At 37.6% G+C, this 20,001-nt stretch overlaps 3 protein-coding genes across 10 annotated transcripts in view; 1 reads left to right on the forward strand and 2 right to left on the reverse strand.

Annotated features, from left to right (window-relative positions):
- Positions 1-32: 32 nt before the first annotated feature.
- Positions 33-6,575, reverse strand: LOC109858079 (popeye domain-containing protein 3-like). 6 transcript variants are annotated; one of them, XR_002250573.1, is made up of 10 exons: positions 6,460-6,574; positions 5,333-5,442; positions 4,768-5,029; positions 4,265-4,632; positions 3,041-3,198; positions 2,847-2,949; positions 2,547-2,687; positions 2,142-2,307; positions 1,140-1,416; positions 33-844 (listed from the first exon to the last, which is right to left on the reverse strand). XR_002250573.1 is itself a non-coding variant. In XM_020434975.1 (9 exons), the coding sequence occupies exons 3-9, from the start codon at positions 4,988-4,990 to the stop codon at positions 777-779; spliced, it is 1,227 nt and encodes a 408-aa protein (XP_020290564.1). In that variant the 5' UTR covers positions 4,991-5,029; positions 5,269-5,442; positions 6,460-6,575; the 3' UTR covers positions 33-776. The 6 variants fall into 6 exon arrangements, 1 of the variants encoding a protein (XP_020290564.1); XR_002250570.1 differs by having other exon boundaries at positions 5,269-5,442; XR_002250571.1 differs by lacking the exon at positions 6,460-6,574 and adding an exon at positions 5,891-6,426 and having other exon boundaries at positions 5,269-5,442.
- LOC109858080 (lisH domain-containing protein FOPNL) lies at positions 5,679-8,913 on the forward strand. Of its 3 annotated transcripts, none has more exons than XM_020434978.1 (4): positions 5,679-5,697; positions 7,459-7,516; positions 7,723-7,932; positions 8,231-8,913. In XM_020434978.1, exons 2-4 carry the CDS (start codon positions 7,489-7,491, stop codon positions 8,365-8,367), a joined length of 375 nt encoding a protein of 124 aa, XP_020290567.1. In that variant the 5' UTR covers positions 5,679-5,697; positions 7,459-7,488; the 3' UTR covers positions 8,368-8,913. The 3 variants fall into 3 exon arrangements, with proteins under 3 accessions (XP_020290567.1, XP_020290566.1, XP_020290565.1); XM_020434977.1 differs by lacking the exon at positions 5,679-5,697 and adding an exon at positions 6,826-6,913; XM_020434976.1 differs by lacking the exon at positions 5,679-5,697 and adding an exon at positions 6,947-7,349.
- A 92-nt stretch (positions 8,914-9,005) lies between these two features.
- Positions 9,006-20,001, reverse strand: part of LOC109858077 (E3 ubiquitin-protein ligase RBBP6-like) — a 15,602-nt gene continuing 4,606 nt past the window's right edge. Inside the window, exons 7-16 of the mRNA XM_020434973.1 lie at positions 19,573-19,840; positions 19,198-19,450; positions 18,802-19,111; positions 18,418-18,490; positions 18,021-18,308; positions 17,758-17,940; positions 17,334-17,630; positions 12,703-12,954; positions 12,364-12,597; positions 9,006-12,271 (exon numbers count right to left, since the gene is read on the reverse strand). Coding sequence (XP_020290562.1) covers positions 9,751-12,271; positions 12,364-12,597; positions 12,703-12,954; positions 17,334-17,630; positions 17,758-17,940; positions 18,021-18,308; positions 18,418-18,490; positions 18,802-19,111; positions 19,198-19,450; positions 19,573-19,840 — 4,679 coding nt within the window. The 3' untranslated portion in view covers positions 9,006-9,750. The remainder of the gene's footprint in view (positions 12,272-12,363; positions 12,598-12,702; positions 12,955-17,333; positions 17,631-17,757; positions 17,941-18,020; positions 18,309-18,417; positions 18,491-18,801; positions 19,112-19,197; positions 19,451-19,572; positions 19,841-20,001) is intronic.

The following is a 20,001-nucleotide window of genomic DNA, read 5'->3' on the forward strand; positions in this document are numbered from 1 at the left end:
ATAATATATATGGCGCGTATATCGTACTGTACATTTTTTTTTTTTTTTTTTTTTTTTTTTTTTTTCACATGAAAACATTCAGAAAGGAAGTGTAAGTAAAAAGGCACTATTTCTGTGGGTATGGGAAAGAATCAGTTTCTTTAGGCCTCCCCCGATCAGTTTCTTTTTAAAAGTCAGCCTCGCGACGTCACACGCGAACTCTCGCGTGCGCGGGTCAGAGAAGTTGTTAACGTCGCCGCGAGCGTTTTTGTGTCGTACCCCCTCCTCGTTTTATCATACCCGCGTACTTCTTGAAGTCCATATTGTTCACATTCTCAAATTGTCGCACACACATACAACACCCATGTCAATTTCACCGAAATAAATAATAAATAGATACATACTCCCCTCGGCTCCATGTAAGCTCGCGCATGCTCAACGAATACACAGTGGAAGCGTTAACTTATTGTTAGTTGCTTTATAAACTATAGTGGAATTCATTATATTACTACAAAACAATGGAATTTGTTTTTTTTTTCTTATTATCGCGTTACATTGGTTTGACTATCCACCAGGAAAATTATTAATTGGCGAGAGAATGTTCGATTGTTCTAAGCACAGTTTCAACAACATGCCACGGTTGGTTTATTTTTCTTTGTTTTGTTTTTTTTTGTTTTTTTTTTGTTTTTCTAGTCACGATGAATTATACCAGGCTTGTCGTTATCTCAATGCGTAAAAACACCGGTGTTACGTTTATATTGACTGTCGAGGATAACATTGATTTAACGATCTTTTCTTTAAACAGGTGTTTCGTGATCAGTCTCGTCGATTCTTCCCAATCTCCAAGCGTTCGGATCTCCTGCCGCTGTAAATTAATACGAAAGTTTTTTTTTTAGAATTATTGTACACACACCTCATCCCTTACTGTAACGTATCACACGCCTTATCCTCGCAGATGTTATTTTACTTACGATTTAACAAATGTCTATTGAGAGATATCGCACTTTGCGTTACTTTTTATAAACATATTCCGTGATAACGATATATAAAAGCGTATGTCTCCATATTTTCATGTTGGTCGTAAAAGTTTGAACAAAAATATACTGCTTGTTGCATATATTTCAACTTTGATAAAAATGTTTTGTAAGTATAAAACTCACCTCGGTGTTCAGGAACAACGATAAATAGTATCGCTATGACATTTTGTGTAATGTATACGTATCCATTGCAGGGACATCACATACGATACACAACACATACCGTTTAGTGCTACAGCGTTGAGCAAAATCAGCAGACAAGGATATTACGGCAAATTCTGAACGTTGTTTGACACAGGATGCGAAAGGAATGTACAAGGTGGTACATGTAGGCGGTTCGTATGATGCAGGGTATTGTTCAACACTTCTTGGCTCGTGTACAGCAGCGGCATTCTTTCTTCTATTTTCCAAGCAAAATCAAAATTGATGCAAAATTAAAAAAAGGTGCATGTAAATACACAAAATTCAAAAATATCTATAATGCAATAGAAGATGTGTGTGCCAATTATTATTGCCTCTTGACAAAAGAACAATCGTAACTAATATGTATATAATATATTACTCTATTTCCCAATTTTTAGTATGCATTACTATAATCGAGGTCTGTACGTGTTCAAACAACAAACAGTTGTTCTTTACGTGAATTGTTTAGTACAAACTATGACAAAAATACGAGAAACAAGAAAAAATACACAAGCGAATACAAGATGATTTTTCTCTTTTTACAAAAATGTTCTAGTCTTCAAATAATCCTCTATTTGAAATTTTTTTTCAAGAAAACTGACTTTGAAGTTTTGTCGTTTAGAAATCATCTTGCATCTGCTCACATTTTTAAGTGTTATTCACTCTTATGTTTTAAGAAAAAAATGATATTCAGTGTGTTGGATTGTGAAAGTAAAAAGTACTATATATATATATATACATGTGAATTGAAAAACAGTGATTGTGAAACATATACACATGCCGGAATTCTGTAAGAAATATACAATTTTGCTAAAGAATGCAATTAAAAATTAACGAAAAATGTACAGGAGATGAATGTTGTCCTTTTATTCTAGAATGTATATAATAAAAGGTGCTGATTGACCAACCAGAAAAATCATAAATAAATCTCTAGATACATACCTTGAAGTTGACGACTGATTAGAGCAGTAATTCCTTGACTGTCACCAGTCTTTTTTACAACAAAAAGTTTCGTATCAGCGTCAGTTTCTAAGGCTCCGATTCCACCCAGACCAATTATCTGTCCATTTTGCTGCTGATGACTGCTTGCAGCCATTGTTTCGCTGACCTATTGCAGGAATAGCAACGCATATGTAAATATCGTGTCTTTTTACTTATGAACAACTTTCATCACATTTCAAACAATTGGTGATAATTCTGACAATTTATATGAACTATGTGATATAATCAGAACTTGATAGTTACGTAAAATTTAAGTTTTTTTTCCACAAATAAAATATGTTTAATAAGCTGTATTTTACATTAATATTTTAAGCAAGAGTGTGCAATATAAAAAGAGAGGTATACCTGCATTAATTTTTTAACTACATCTCTGCCCAGAATGTGATCAAACACTGCCTGCAGGAATTGATCGCTAATAATGCTTAATTTTAATTTGTCTCTATGCCATAATAATATTCTCGATTCTTCCATAGCTGTTATTGATACCTACAATATATAATGTGACTTTGAATATTTATATTGGAATCTGTTTTGAAATTATACTCGACAGAACAAACTTAAAAACAAAAAGAAAGTTTGATTATCTAATAAAAGTTTATCAAATAGAATTACACGCGCGTCACAAAAGTTGGCTGTAATATTTACCTGGAAGTACTCATCCGTTGAGACACCAAACCATTCTGGAGAGTCCAGGAACTGATGTGGGAAGACAATATGCAATGCTCTTCCATTTTGAGAGACAACTAGCCTGAGAAGATAATAACATAAATAAAAACATAATTTTACATAAAATATTCTAATAAAAAACTTATATAAAGAACTTGAATTAAAGCCCTTACTTTCCCGACAGCACTAATGATAAAGAATCGACTTTGGTCACTTTTTCTTGTGCGTAAACCTCTTGATATTTCAACTGGCGAATGACCTTCATGCAATTTAATACTTTTTTGAACTGATGACGAGACACCCGTAACGGCTGGAACACTGCAACGTAGACCTGTGTCCAAACAAAACCGACTGTAAAAACATCTTCATCACCGTTCCGAGAATAAAACTAATCGCATTCTCCGTTATGCACAAAATTTTTAGTATTGCTATACCGAGCTGTATTTTATACTGACTAGTATCATTACTCGCTAATGTTAAAAACTAAGTTTTATTACAAAATCAAGATGTAGAATAGGCAGCGGTTGATCTCAGCCACTAGTTTTTTTAAATACGCCTCATTTAATAGAATAGATTATTTAATAGAAACTAAACGGGTCTATCACGATAAGTAAAATATATATACCGATGGTAATAATATACTTGTAATAAAAGTGCAAACACAAACAGATTTTTGTGTATGATACAGATGCTGCAGCCAGACAAAATGCAAATCACACAGAGATTTCATCGTGGACTATATTGCTAACTATTACTACTTTCTTCTCCCAAGTTTATACACACGTATGTATGTATATCCTATCATTCTTGCAGAATTTTTGGAAACTAAAACAAGCTCTTTAACAGAAAATAAGATAAGTATGAGATACATAGTTATGAGCTTTTCTTTGTATTCTGAATCTATCTGCACAATATTTCCTCATATAGAAACGTTCCCTCGTGTGTATCTTTTATAAATATATATTTTCTACTTATAAATTATTATATGTATTAATTCCTTTCTTTCTCAGGATTACAAATATATTATAACAGCAGATTTTCAAACATAATGTATATTCTTTATATATATATATATATATTTATAACTTATGCTAGGTGTTTCTACGTAAAAAGAAATGCACATGCAACTTACAATATACACATATATGTCATCTATTGGTTTGTAAAAACTATGAAAATGTGATGGACACTGTATGTTATTTTTCTAATATATATTTAAACAATATATATATATATATATGTTCATATATAGAAAATGAACTACTAAAAAGACAAAACTAAAATATATTTAAATATATTTTACTTTAGGCCTTCGAAAAAAGTGAGTGATAATTATGAGATAGGATAGTGAGACATTACTCCCTCGAATCACTGTCTTCTGTTTGATCTTCGCTTACCTCTTCGATTTCCCTTGTAAACTTGATAGGCCTGAGCTTGTAAAGAAGCGTGCATACATGGACGAAGTTGATGGCAACAAAGAGAGCATTCCAGAGAGCAGCGTCCAGCCAGCAAGCTATTGTCCAGCCCCACAAAGCAAGAAAGGCACAACCCACGAGTAGAGTGCACCTTAAATAGAGTACACCATGTATGCCGCTTGGTGCAAGATGTGACAATAAGAAGAAGGCATTTGCGAGTTGAAAGTAGATGTGGTTCACATAAATTCCTTGATAGGGTTGGCAGGTAAGAGCTGCGTTCAGAAAGGTTGGAGGCACTATCGGCGAATGAGGATAACCGGATCCATGGCTGACCACTGACAGTCCAGTACCTATGCAAAACACAAGAACCACACACGTTTCTCGCCGATGAAGTAAAAAAAAAACAGTAGTCGCAAGCCAAAACTCCATCTATCAGGTGACGCGAGTGATTTTTAAGCGGAACAAGTGTCAAGTTATAATAATACCTTCTCTATTGTCAGTGGTCACATTCCTACATTCGTCGTTCTCATGATGTGCCGACGCTGGAAGCGATACCTCCGACGTGACAGTGCTACGTGGAACATTGGACGCAGCCACATTCGTCAGACTGGCATCAATGGTGATTGAGGTCCAATATAGAAGCGCGATGAACAAAATGGAAGTACCCCAGCCTATTCGGCTTTCTATCGGGTTGAAGCAGATCCACATCCCCGCATTACCATCAAGCTAGACCAATTTTGCTTCTCTCTATAACAAATTTATATCTACATACATACGATGTAACGTGTTCCCACACTTGCAATAATATTTAATTTACCCGAATGTAATAATCAAGTTGAAATGTAAATATCTTTATTCTAAGTTATTACATGTGTGTACTTTTTTCTCTCTTCTTCTGCGCGATAATATAAAATTGCATATCATGCAAATTAAATTAACGCAGATTAAAGATTAAACTAGTAATGATTTATATACACATTCCATACTTATTCACAAATGATGTAAAAGTGAACGCTCTGTGCCATTTGTGAATATGAAGTCACTGCTCACATTTCTGTATTATTCTCAGCTAAAATTAGAACCGGACAAGGAGGACCACCTTGCGGACTTCTGATTAAAAAAGGGCATTACCAGTAGCTGTGGGAAGACAATGTTAACATCTGGAATACAAATATTAAGAATTCTATTTAAATCATCGCTTTGTGAGAATAACAAAAAGATTTATTAAATATGACACAAAGATGCGAAACGAGACGTTTAAGTCGCAAATATTAATTAAACAATAAATCATCAGTTAATATCTCTGTGACATATTCAAACATCTGTCATTTCTAATAATAGAACACATACGACTGTTTTTTCAGAACACAAGTGTTTTCCGAGCTACAAAAGAAAAAGCATCAAAAACTATACAGGTAATAAACTAGTTCGAGAAGCCTATTGAACTCTGCTATTGTCAACCACGGGCGCGAGACATCAAAACAAAAAGAACTTATTCTTCGACAATCGGTACAGTATTGAAAAATGTGTCAGAAGACGTGGTGGTGTAATTACACCACACACACACACGCGCGCGCGCGCGCGCGCGTACACAAGTATACAAAATACCAGGCAAAAGAGAGCTCCGCGAGATGTTTTTTATATTCGCACTCATTTCCACAACAACGAAGGTTTGCGTCTCATCCGTGGGAACGACTTAATCCGGTTTTCCCGAGTCCAATTTCGCACCCACACACCACACACATACACGGAAGAAACGCGTGTATACAGTAGTTTTGTTTACAGCTCTATTCTCATTCGGACAGACCTCCTATCATGTTCGACTTTCTGCACTTTAATAATTTCGAAAATGCGGATATAGAGCACGCGAAAATAAATCGCGGATTTTCTTTCGCAAAGAGAGAGAGAGAGAGAGACTGCGATTCGCGCGAGCGACCGTTACGCGAGATCACGCATCGCGACGTATATATGTGCGGAGCACGGCGACCTTTAAGTTTTCATCGTGGAAAGTTCCTCCGCGCGAATATACAAATTTCATCTTATTTCGGAGAAAACGACCGTCGCGACCGAGAGACGAGCTCTCCACGGGAGACGCTTTTTCGAATTCGCGTTGTAAGCGCGTTGTGCGTTATTACTACATCGAGTGCCCTTTCGAAATCAATATCGTCGCAACTTACTCATGGAAAATCGGTGATTGTGATGGTGTACGCGAGGCATACAGATGAGAGAACGAACGATGGATACGACGGTGGTCGTTGATCGCGGGGGAAGAAAGGGACTCGTCCTCGTCGTCGTCGTCGTCGTCGTCGCCGCCGCCGTTGTCGTCGTCGTCGTAGTCGCTGGCTGGCTGGGCCGGTCGTTTGGTTTATTAAAGGCGCGCGCGCACGCCACGCACGTAGCGAAATAAAGTAGCGGAATCGCGTTTTCTCGCGTAGGTTTTTATACGCGCAATTATACCCCGCGCGCTGCTTCTTCTCGCCCAGCTCCGCTCGTTTCCGCTTCTCGCGTCGTATTGTCGTAATGGAAACGTCGAACCAACCGAGTCGTTGCGATGCGCGCCGCTCGCTGTCGCAGGGCTCGCGCAAAAAGTGCCGAAACAAGGTGGTGCAGAGGTATTGGGGCCGGGATTGGGTATGTTCGGGAAATTTGCAAAACACAAAACGCGTTTGTTATCGCAAACCCGGTTCGATACCGATTTTCGCTCGATTTATCGAAAAATCGTTGAATTTTTCATGAAAATTTCAACATTCGAGAGACGCGAAATTCGACCGCGTCTCGCGGCGACGCGCGTGAACTTCTGCCGGCGCGTGTTTCGGCAGAAGTTTTTGAAAACAGGACGTGAGATTCCGGAGATCGAACGCCATTCGTAAAATATATATATATCGAATTGACGTGTCGAGATATCGAAATTATAATATCGTAATTGGACCTACCCGGGGTACGTTCCAAATCTTACCTTGGTTACGAAAATGCTATATTTTGCGTCACGTGTACTATATAGTTTTCGGTTACCAAGGTAAGATTTTGGAACGTACCCCCCCGAGCGAACGTTGACGCAAACGAAACGGTACTGAATTTTTTGACTCACCAAGTTTGAATCAGTGGCGGCACACGTATTTGCTACTTATTGATTAGTATTTTTTTTGTTTGTTTTTTTACACCTCTTTACATTTCAGACCCTTCTCGAGAATTAGGGACGTTGCGGAATGGCGACGGAAAAGGATCTGGTGAACGGTACGCGCACATAACCCACAACAGACACACGAGTTGTTCTGAAAATCACACGAGTTGCAACGTGTTTTTGACAACCGATCGAGACCAAAACTTGCGTATTTTGCGGATATCACATAATATAAAAAGACTCGTTTGTGTTACAGCACGTTTTTAATTTGCGTATTTATAAAGTGCGTAATATTTTTTTTTTTTTTTTCTGTATTCAGCTGTGAGGGAGTCGTTGAAGGCCGACGGAGATCTTGATCGCATAAAGGCAGAAATGCGCACGGAGGTGATAAAATTGCTCGACGGCTCCAGCAAAGAGAGCAAGTTGAAAACCGTCAACCCGTCTCACGATATAGTGTTCCTCAATGAACTCATCAGAGAGTATTTGGATTGGATGGGATACAAGTACAGCTCGACGGTGTTTACCGCGGGTGCGAATTTTGTTTATCCTAATTTTGTGCAACGCGTGTCGCGTTACGAATGGCAGTTTGTAAAATTTTTAGTTTTATTTAGAATTTTGAAAATAGCGTGACACGAAACTTGAAAAAACCATTAACGGCCGATTTCTTCATACCTCTCGATAGCTATTCTCTGGAAATTCCTCTGAGGAATCCAATAAGGAGAACCAATTTTGGAAGATATCTTCTAGATAAAGTTATCGCGAAAACTTATCTAGAAGTGAAAAAATTGGCTGTAAGACAATTTATAATATGTTGTTGTCTCTCGCAGAATGTGATCTTCCGAAACATCCCTTGGATCGTACGCTCCTCGCACAGGGTTTGGGAGTAAGAGATAATGAAAAAAGCAAGACTCTGCCGTTACTGTGCAGCCTTGTGCAGACATTCGCCAGCTTAAAAACCTCCTAATTGCGATTTTTAAAGATTGTTTATTTTGCGTCTTACAAATCTTACACTTGGATATTTTTTTTTATATACAAATGTGAACTTTTATGCACAAGATAAATTGGATGTATATATATGTATATAACACTATATATTGTGTATTTTTCTTAAGTACCACAAATAAAGAGAAACCACATCGTCAAATTCTAGTTTCTTTTTTTTTTGTTTTGTCTTGTTTTTGCGTTTTAACACAACACACATCTAAAGTAGTTTGCTATACAACAAACGACAAAAAACCTGCATGTAATAGATATATTTACAAAAGAGATATAAAACATATATATGTATACATGGCATGTATGTGTTTGTTTGTTCGTTTGAGTGTAAAATTTTCGGTAAAGGACAAAAATATGTTAAAAGAATTTTACCAGATTTTTATTTGTGAGTTTTGTTCATCTATTGACATCTTAGATTACGAAAAAGTATAATATATGTGTGTATATTCAAATTAAGATCTTAAATAATAATTGCTCTTAACTCATTATATTATTATTATTATTATTAAATTTCTTTGAAAAGATTTTAATCATTTCTTTTAAGAAAATCGCGACACAAGTTTATATATTGACTACAATGTACACCACTTAATCCTAATAATAAACTTACAATATTTTAATGTGTCAAGAACATGAGATAATTATACGAGAAGGCCGTATAATGCTCTTTTTTTTTTGTTTTTGTTTTTCACTTAAAGTATCTTAACCAACTATGGTACGTGTGTGGTATTTTGTTGTCTCTTTTTCTTTTACACTACTTTTCGAACTGTTAACTCGTTTGGTGCTGAACGACTTTTTTTTCTGAAACAATCTATTGATAAAAGTGCGTACTGACTTGCTTACTCAAAGTACTGTTTTAGTCACGGTAGTCATGAAAAAAAAAATAATAATAATAATCAGTCCAAAAGACGTGACGTGATAATAATTATCGAAGAATTTATTCACAAAGATTAAAAAAAAAAAAAAAATTGTTACCGGTTCTTGTATAAAAATTAACTGAAAAATTTGAAAGGCAAGTGAAAACCAAATCTTGCACAAACAAGTTTTATTCTGCATCTTCGATTTATTATTTTTCCACAAGAAGTTTTTTACTCCTTTACTGGTTATATCAACTGCGTCCTTTGTTTCATCATATTATGATTTGTATATACATGAGGTCTCTTACGGACTCATGTGTTTGCACCTCCCTCTTTACACTTTCCAATTAAATGTTCACAGAGAATTAAGATCAATCGTCAAACTAATTTTTTGTTTTTTTTTTGTTTTGTTTTAATAATTAAAAGAAGCTGAAAAGAGAGAAAGTTCGCTGGGTTTCCTCATGAAGTCCTTTGATCAAAGGTATTCAGTGATGTCATTTGTGTTTGGACTTTTTCTTCTTTTTCGATTGCTTGCTCCTGCTCTTTGATTTCTTTGATTTCTTCTTGTGTTTCTCCTCGTCGCTGCTACTGTCGGACGAATCCGAGTAAGTGTCGGAATCCGAGCTGCTGTTTTTCCTGGCAGATTTCTTCTTCTTATGTTTCTTGTGCTTCTTTCTCTTCTTCTTATGCGATTCGTCGCTACTGTCCGAATCGGAACTGGTCGTGTCCGAACTACTAGACTCGTCGTCGCTGCTACTTGACTTAGATCGTTTCTTCGCGGACTTTATCTCCATTTCCTTATCCAAGTCCGTTTCGTCGAGTTTCAGTTTCTTCGCGGGTAACAACATCTTGCCGTCGTCGTTGTCCGATTCCGAATCAGAGGCCGAGTAATCGGGCTCGAAGCTCGCTTCGTCGAGCATACTGCGTTTACGATCGGATATCAATCTCGGATTCTTTCTCTGTTTCTTCAACGAGTCCGCTAGGGGTGACTCGATTTTCTCATAAGCAATTTTGGCATCACTGGTATCCAACTTGTCCTTCGATGTTGCGCTTTCTTTGTGCTTTTGTTTCTTCTCCTGGTTCTTATCCTTATCTTTCTTGTGTTTCTTCTCTTTGCGTTTCTTATGCTCCTTAGATTTACTTCTGCTGCGGTGTTCCTTTTTTCTCTTCTTTTCCTCCCGCGGTTTCTTGTCCCGTCTCTTTTCTTCCTCGTCGTCTCTCGACTTCAACAGGTTTATCTTCGGCATTTCCGTTTTCTTAAACGTGCAGGACGGAGGTGTTCTGCCTCTGCGATCGCGATCTCGATCTCTTTCGCGATCCTTGTCCGCGTGTTCTCCGCCCTTGATGTCGTTTCTGTTCGAGCGGTAATCCGTTCTGCAATCAATCTTACTTTCCCTCTCGGATCTCACCTCGCCGCTGTGCCTGTCGCCCCGGAATTCCGATCTCTCTTTCGACCGATCGCCTCTATCTTTCGCATCGCGTTTTCTCTCTTCCAAGAACACCTTCCTCTCGCCACTCGTGTTCAAACCCAACGGCGCGGGCTCGGCGCGTCGTTCTAACATCGGAGAGATTCTCTTCTCCCGTCTGGGTGATCGACTTCTCGACTGACTCTCGCTCTTTCCATCGCGTCTCTCCAAGAATCCCTTCATGGGACTGATCTTTCTCTCCTTGTTGTCCTCAACCTTCTCGCCAAGCCTCTCCTTCGCGGACAGTCTGGTCGGCGAATAAGGTGTTTCCGGAACAGGTTTAAATTTGGTCCGATCGAGTTTGGTTTTCTTCACGGGCTCGGTGATTTCCACATTTCTCTCATTTCTACCGACGTTAATTGTCACATTGACACTTTTGCGCGCTTCCCGATTTGCGGGCTCTGCTGTCTCGAGCACTTTCGGCTCAGGATTCTGATACAGTATCTTCCTGCTCTCGCTGATCTTCTTTATTTCAATCGGCCGGATCGCGTTGATAGCCTTCTGGAATATAGCATTCTCCGCTCGCTTAAGTACCTCCGAAGTGACCATCTTTGTTGACTTCGGCTCGTCGTCCCTCTGGATTTTCTCCGTTGGCGACCTGTCTGCGTCATCGTCCTCGTTATCCTCAGTCTTTTCGATCGTCTCGTCTCTTTCCCACTTGGACAATTCCGGTATGGGCGCTAAGAACTCGTCCTTCTTTGGCGATTTATCCGCCGGCAGCATGGTGGGGGTGGTCTCTTTCATCTCGACTTGTGGATGTTCCGACAACAGAGAGTACTTCTCCGTGATCACGGTGTTGATCTCCGCGTCGTCCAGTCCGCCGTAAAGACTTTCGATCGGCTTCATGTCCGACTTGAGTTCCGGGATCGGTTTGAAGTTCGGATTCGGCGGATTTGTGCAGAATTCCGTGCGGTCAAGCCGACCGCTGCCAGGACTAGGCTCGTTAAACTCCGGCGGTTCCGGATTTATCGCCAAGGATTTGTCCTCGAATTCTTCCTTGACCGGTGCGACGAGCGCTTCGTTAGAGATGCACTCTATTCTGTTCTCGATGTTATCGACTTCGTTGCACATCTTCACCGAGTCGATCTTGTTCATCGGCGAAGACGTGACGGCAATGTCCGTCGCCTTATTCTCGGAGGACAGCGTGTCCTCCGTCGTCAGTTCTGTAACTTTGAATGAATGATCTTCCTTAGACGCTTCTTTTTGATTCGACTTTTTGTCTTTTTTCTTCTTTTTCTTCTTTTCCTTTTCGTCGCTGTCCTTCTTCTTCTTTTTCTCTTTGATTTTCTTTTCTTTCTTCTTCTCCTCGACCTTCTCCTCATGATCTTTCTCCTTCTTCTTCGCGTTTCGCTCCGGTGACAGATCCTTGGCCGATTTTTGCGAGTACGGACTCAAGCTCTTTCTGCTCTTCTTCCGCTCTATCGAACGCCTCTCGTAACGTTCGTAGCGATCTCTGTCCTTTTCCGCTTCGTATTCGCGCTCGCGTCTCTCCTTTTCTCGCAGCCGATTTTTATCGTCTTGCCTGTGACGATCGCGATCATCTCTGTAACTGTAACAAAAAAAAAAAAAAAAGTGAATACACATGTGATGTTTTATAACGGGAAAATACATTCACTTCTAATTAATCGTGTAGAAACACACCGGTCCTTGTCGTAATCCTTCTTCTCAACGTGTCTGTCATCGTCTCGACGATCGCGAATGTGTCTGTCGTCGCGTTCCTTCTCTTTCTCTCTTCGATCACGCTCATCTTTCTCTCGTATCCTATCCTCGTGATCTCTCGGCGGGACTTGTCGGTCACGATCTTCACGATCTCTGTTAATGATTCTGCGATCTCTGTCATCTCTCTCACGCATACGATCCTCGCGATCGCGACCCCTGTAAAATAACAAAGGAAAATTTGTGCGCTCAGAAATGTATTCTCTTCAACGACGATGAAACGAAACGGTTCTGTTACAATGTGTGCTGTGTGTTCAACGTTACCTATCGTCTCTCAATCTGTCACGTTCCTCATTATCACGATCCTTAGATGAATGTTCCCGATCCTCCTGATCCCTCAGAGAACGCTGCCGGTCGCGATCATCTCTCAGCGGTCTCTCCGAATTTTCTACACCCGGTGGCGAGAGGTCATAATAGCCTTCTGTGCCAGGCGGTGCGACATCATCGAATCGCTTGTGAGGCGGATGATCTCTGAGAGGACTGGCGAAACGTTGAGGCGGAGGTGGTCCGGAATATCTGTTGACAGAAAGTCAGTACAGCGATTGATACATCAGTCGTGGTGCGAAGTACCTTGATACGATCTTTGGTTTCTTCTTCGTCAAATATATGTCGTAACTTTACAGAGAATTGACGCAGTGGACAAAAGAAATTGTTGTGTGTACGTTATATGTGTATTTGGTTAGTAACAAATTTGGAGGCGCGAGAAAATTTATGTTAAGATATTATTGAGAGAAAGAAAAGAAAGTGTTGCGTGTTTGCCTCTTACATATTCTTTTCACACCTCCCGCTATTTACGCGATCAACACAGATAGGAGGATATCTACTAAGAATTTCGAACAATTTTGGCAAAAATGCGTCAATCGTTTTTAAAATGATTTTTCGTACAACAGAGCTGAAAGAATAAAAACAAGATATACATCCACCTATTGCCCAAACTTGTTGAAAACAATAATTAAACTCATGTAAAATCAAATATAAAACAACATTTGTAACTTTAAGGACTTGAAAATACAAAATTTATCACGATTAATGGAACAACAAAAACACTAAAATTATAAGCACAAATAATAAAACAAAAAAAAATTTATCAGATTTGTAGTTTGTGCCATTTACATTTGACTGAACACAAATTGTACGTAAAATATTTTTTGGTTTGTTACAAATGTTGATTTGGCCCTGAATTCACCTGATGAAGAAACCATGCAGACTTGTCAATCAGCTGGCAAGCTTCCGCAGGCGGTATCCATCGGCAGTCCTTGATGCTCTTCCTTGATTTTCTCCTCTTCATACACTTTTTTTTTAAATTACTAATATATAATGTAATGTACATTCACAACACATACACGCATCATACATACATATACACATACGTACATATCACATACATACATATATATGTATATATATATATATATATATTACATATATTCTATATATAAATAACACAAGAGTATATTATCTGCATACAATTTGCAAAAACAATTGTATATTCAATAACATTATGAAATGACACTTAGCAGATAAATAATGCTTAATTAATATAACAACATAATAATTCTTATATAAATATTTTCATCTACGTAGCATATAGGATTCAAGACTAATTTAATTTCACGTTTACAAAAAAGAATTTAGTCTATTCTATTTACGACAATAATCTTAAGTGCTATATATAATTAAATGCGCGTACATATAACACGTAATTTAACAAGCCGTAAATTGATAAAACAAATAATATAGCACGTTGAAATTATAACACTATTATATTACTACATATGCACTTATATATTTTAAATGTACGTATTATAAAATATGTATTTTAAATATGTATTATAAAATATGTATTATAAAATATGTATTATAAAATATGTATCTTAAATATGTATGTATATAATATATCTGTTGACAAAAAATGCATCTTACACACATATATATATAACTATATACATATATTAGTTAGTATAAAATATTAATTTTTAAGATACACACTTACATGTGTGCATACATATGTGTACTTGCTAAGTTGTATTTTATATATGCACTATTATACACAAGATAAGTCTTATGAATCTATATAAATGAGACATGGACTTACATATTTTCATTACAATCTATTAATATCTATATAGCTTTGCTTAAATAACGTCTAAAAATTATGAAAACTATAATATATATATTTATAATATATATATATATTTAAATTATTAATATACACATATATTAATTCTTCCTATTCTTGTTGAATTCTGAAATAACAACTTATGAAAACTAATACATATAATGTATTTAAATTATTAACAATATACATGTATTATTTCCCTCTATTCTTGTGATTCGTCGCAGTCATATTCAATAGTGTACACGTTTAAGCGCGCATACACGACATAAACAATACATGTACTTAGAAGGACGAATTTTGACGCATAGCGTAGCGCGGCACGAATGAATCGATTGGTGATGATTCACGTTCTTTGAGTTTCGTCAAAAGACCGCTTGGTTAGCGAATCAATGCAAATCGACGAATTTTTGTTTTCCACACCATTCACAAATTTCATACGTGAATCTTGAATTGCGAATACGCGCGTAGTCTGGCGCGTGTCTTTATCATTCTTTGAGAAAAACGAAGGTTAAAAGATGAACACAAGGTTGCCTCACGCTATTTTTCCCAAATCAACAGACCATAAGCGGATTATAATTTGCGTAATAATTTACTTTTGGTACACCAATAAATTTGATCTTTAGCTTTTATATATTCATTTTTATGTATTAAATGCACGACTGATATTTTTCGTGTTACAATAATTAAAGTATTGCACAACAGTAGTAGTAGTGTATAATAATATAAATAATTTCGTGAAATATCAAATTATAAATTATTGACAAAGTAACGGAATGCCCCCTCTGCAAGTCTGGTAAGTAAACCCATTGATTAGCGACAGAAAATTATAACTACAAAAATTCTCTTCTATACGTGCGCGTATGTCGAAACAGAATTCTGACATGGGTTGTGTATATTTGACATAAAATTTACAGATTAAGGATGGACTGTGACACTAAATATAATATATAAATGTGTATATATATAATAAAATATATAATAAAAATATATACAAGATAAAAACATATATGTGTGTCTAATAATCAGCAGCATATATATGTGTCTAAAAATCACACACATACTTATACTTTCATTTGCACATTCTATTCTCTCACTCTGCTATCCTTAAAGGCGGCATTCTCTAGCCCTTTTGCCATTCTCTGTTGCACAATGTACGAAAATACACGAATTATGAATTCGCGATGGCAATTGACGAAATTATCGTATTTACTATCATCGATATCGTAGACAGTAAACAACAAATCCACTCGATTAAAATACATATACTTATATTGCATGTTTGTAAACACTCGCAATGTGAGTGCAAAGTTATTGAGCGATTATAGGGTTTCTGCTCACGGCAGCAAAAAGGCTAGAAATATATAACCATTTAAATAACGATATCACAAAAGAACATTACAAAAAGATAGTAAGTAAAAAATAATTCATATAGAATACGATATTATATCAACAAGCAATAATGTTTTAATTGTTGACTAGATTATTGCAATTCGAGAGATCTACAAAACTTTTAAAAATATATTACGACTATGTAAATTCAAATTGCGAGATTGTCCACTCTTCAAATACTGTGCATAACACCATGTGCTATACTTAAGAAAATGCATCACATATATGTAATATAAAATGCTCACACGATAGAGCAGCTTTCTTAAAATACTAATTTTTAAATAACAACTTCTAAATGTTTTTGATGAATTTACTCTAGGGAGTAAGATGCGCTCGCGATCACGAGTTAGATAAATCATGAGCCGGTGTAAATGTGTATGTGCACACACGCACACACTTTTCAAAAACACTTGCTAAACATGTACAGTTTAAAGACGCAAGCCTCTTTGCAACTCAGTCTTTCTTCTCACAGAGACGCAAGGTTATAGAAAAATATATGTATCAATATATTTAATAATATAGAAAAAATATCACAGAATATATACGCGAGTTAATAAAAAAAAAAAGTCTCATATAACATACAATTTTGTCAGATATGCTTCACTCACGCAAAAAAGAAATTGCATAAATTTGACCCGCAGTAGTAGTTTCACAAGTACACGCATACTTCATATATGCACTTTACTTGCATTTTGTGTATTGTCGTATAATACTTTGCAATTGCTGTTAATTGCTATAGAATCACAAAAATTTCTAGAAGCGTCGTATCTTTTACTTCGTGTTTTTTTTTTTTCGTTATGTTAATAAAGAAATTCTAAAACTATCAATATAAAACTCATATATAAAATATATAGAAAAAACAAAAACACGCTGGCATTACTTACCATTTATATACGATCTTTATGTATCAAATATATGACACGCATATGTACATGATGTGTGTCAAAATTCACACACTCAAAACTTCATATGTATATTTTTATATTAAACGCATTAACATTTCACTTGTGCATCGTGTTTATGTAAATACACGCTATTCGTTTTTCAGTTTTATAACATCACAGCGTCTTTATTGTACAAAATGAAACAAAATATGTATGTATGACAAAATGCTTAATGCCAAATTTATGCAATAAAAAAACCCACACATTTTAAGTTATATATACGTAATCAAAATAACTTCCAGAATTATTTTGTATTCGCAAACTTTGTACTGTAACAATTTTTTTTCTTTTTTTTGGTTTTCATTACGACACTGTTGTGTATAATTCATTAGCCACAATTTCGGAGCCTAGCTTTATCATGAATTAAATTAGTGGCACTAGTATATCGGTTGGCTGTCTGCTTAACATGTACGTGAATTAAAATACTATTGAGGCGAAAATACCTGTTGTAAGAATCATAATAATCTTTCCTGTCCGTAGGCGGAGGTCCCAATGACATAAGCGGCGGTGGTGGATGACCTCCAGTGACTAGATGTGGCATCATAGGTGATATATTATGCTGGGGCGGCTGGCTCCTTATAGGATATCTCGGTAACGGTCTCTCCCTAGGAGGTAAATCGCGCTCGCGATCACGAAATTGATAATCGTGAGCTGGCGAATCGCTGTAATACGTGTTATATCCTTCTCGAGACTCACGAGATCGTGGTCTATCTCTGTCGCGATCTCTATCTCTTTGAAATCTGGAACAATTGAGCGATTCAGATTGGATGCATAAACGTATGAAATATTTATTCTTTTTCTTATAAGTCTCCTCTCTCCGTTTTCTCTGACTCTCATACACAACCGTGAATATGATCGAACGCGTACCTTAAGGGCGATCTTACTGGCGATCGATACCTAGGCGGTAAATCGCGATCTCTGTCGCGGTCACGTTCTCTATCGCGATCGCGATCTCTGTCTCTGTCTCTTTCTCGATCTTTATCTCTCTCCCTATCTCTGTCCCTCGACGGAGACGGTCTGGGGGACTGACTGCGAGAATACGATCTAGATCTGCAACATCAAATAAAAACTTGAAAAGCTCTCGAGCAACGACGGCGCGTTTCTTCTTTAAAATCGGAAAAACAAAATACCTGCTAATGGAAAAGCTGCCGCTTCTCGACCTTCGTTTCGGAGTGCGACTACGAGGTCTGAGTGGTAATGGCGATCTTGATGATCTTCGTTTAGAGGGTGGACTGCGAGATCGACTATTGCGAGATGCAAACGGTGATCTGCGTCCGAATGAACGCGATCTAGATCGACTATAGCTGCGCGAACGAGATCGCGTTCTACTTCTTCTCCTGTGCTTCCCCAAACGACGATCTCTCTCGTCTTTCTCTCTAAGCATTCGTTCGAATAACTCCAATGGATCATCAATGATACTACAAAAAATGATGTAAACGTATTATTAAAACACATTCCTGAATATTTGGTTTTCTTTCTGTAATATCTTTGGTGTTTTATATTTTGTATCTATAAAAGAAAGCCTACCCGCTAGGTGGATTTCCATTGTGTACACTTCTACCTAATCCTGGCGGTGGAGGCTGTAAACTTCTATATCCCACTGAAAACGGAATATAATTAGATATTTGATGCTTTCGCGGTGTGTAGTATTAACATACAAAGATGTTTTTTCGGGTTTGAACCGCGTTAGTGTCATTTTTATACCGACGTTTCGTGAACATTACAGCTCACTTCATCAGGGTTTGAAGAGCAGCCTGATACTGTATCAGGCTGCTCTTCAAACTCTGATGAAATGAGCTGTAATGTTCACGAAACGTCGGTATAAAAATGGAATATAATTATGTTTCTATCTGTCTAAACACAAATTTTAATTATACTCATTATTCAACTATCAAACGTAGCCGCGCTTACTATGATGCATTCCTCTCATTGGTCTTGGCGGACCATTGTAGCTTCGAGGTGGTTGAGACGGTCTGTATCCTTGCTGCTGATAAGGGGGTCTATCGTATCTCGGTGGCCCATAATGAGATCCCTGCTGATGCGGATATATCGGTATTCGATGACTCATGTATGGGTCCGGTAACAGTGGCGGATTATGCGGTGGCACATTTGGCGGCGGTTGATTGTAATTCGGCGGTGGAATTCGTTCCTCACCCGGTGGAAATGGTAACAATGGCGGTTGATTGCCAGATGAAGGAACATGCAAATGTGGCTCATCAATCTGAAACATTGCAGCGCGCGCAGTGTTGATCGATCTGTTTTCGAATAAAAAATCTTATTTTTTGAGTTGAGAAATTGTTTTCTCACCGTTGGAGTGCCCGCACGGTCCTCATTGGATCTACAGATTCCGCTGTCATAATGCATAGCAGGCGGATAATGTCCATCATCTGCCAGATGACTTTGATAGCTTTTGGAAGGAGGTGGTGGGTTCATTAAATGAGGCAGCACCGAGCTCGAGGATGGATATTCACCGTGCTGGGAATGTCTAGGTGATAAGGATCGATTTCGATTGCGATTTAATGGTCGTAAATTCTCAATTCTACGACCACGCTCCCCACTTCTGTGTCATTGTAACAAATAAATAAAAAACTTGTTGAGTACTTTGTTTCGAACAATAATAAACAATAGATTTGATAATAAACAATAGATTTCAAGCTTGAGATATCTCGCAGCATCGCTTACCTTTCTCGAGGTCCATCTCTGCTGAAACTTCGTCGACGTTCCCTTGATTGTCGTTCCCCTGCGTACTCATTTTCCCGTTCTTTCTTGTCGCGATTCGGAGGATTGTTGTTTTGCTGCTCCGGTTCTCTCTCCGGCGAACTTACAATGGCGGGAATCGGAAGCAGCGGCTCTGTTCCTGGAGGAGGAGGCACCTCAGTTTCCTCATCAGTTGTTAGTTTTGTTACAGAGTCACTTTGCAATTGTGATTCTGAACTGGATTCAGGCGAAGCTGTCAGAAGCACATCACGTACGTGATTAGGCACAAAAGTCAGAGATTAAAGGATCGCGGAAAGAAACAGGTTGCTACACAACACGACGGCAATTTGTATTAAATGCAGAGACACGAGGTTTTCTCCTACATTTTTTTTTTTTTTTTTTTTTTTTTTTTTT

Source organism: Pseudomyrmex gracilis, unplaced genomic scaffold (genome assembly GCF_002006095.1).
Source record: "Pseudomyrmex gracilis isolate BER0280 unplaced genomic scaffold, ASM200609v1 scaffold_186, whole genome shotgun sequence".
Taxonomy (NCBI): Eukaryota; Metazoa; Arthropoda; class Insecta; order Hymenoptera; family Formicidae; genus Pseudomyrmex; species Pseudomyrmex gracilis.

Bases quoted from the DNA above. Each gene is read 5' to 3' on its own strand.
- LOC109858079 (XM_020434975.1), bottom strand. From the start codon at position 4,990: ATGTGGATCTGCTTCAACCCGATAGAAAGCCGAATAGGCTGGGGTACT. The intron at 4,633-4,767 runs GTATTATTATAA...TGTTTTGCATAG, and splicing joins GACCACTGACAATAGAGAAG to GTACTGGACTGTCAGTGGTC. The intron at 2,950-3,040 runs GTAAGGGCTTTA...TTATCTTCTCAG, and splicing joins TCATTAGTGCTGTCGGGAAA to GCTAGTTGTCTCTCAAAATG.
- LOC109858080 (XM_020434978.1), top strand. From the start codon at position 7,489: ATGGCGACGGAAAAGGATCTGGTGAACG. The intron at 7,517-7,722 runs GTACGCGCACAT...TTCTGTATTCAG, and splicing joins GGAAAAGGATCTGGTGAACG to CTGTGAGGGAGTCGTTGAAG. The intron at 7,933-8,230 runs GTGCGAATTTTG...TGTCTCTCGCAG, and splicing joins CTCGACGGTGTTTACCGCGG to AATGTGATCTTCCGAAACAT.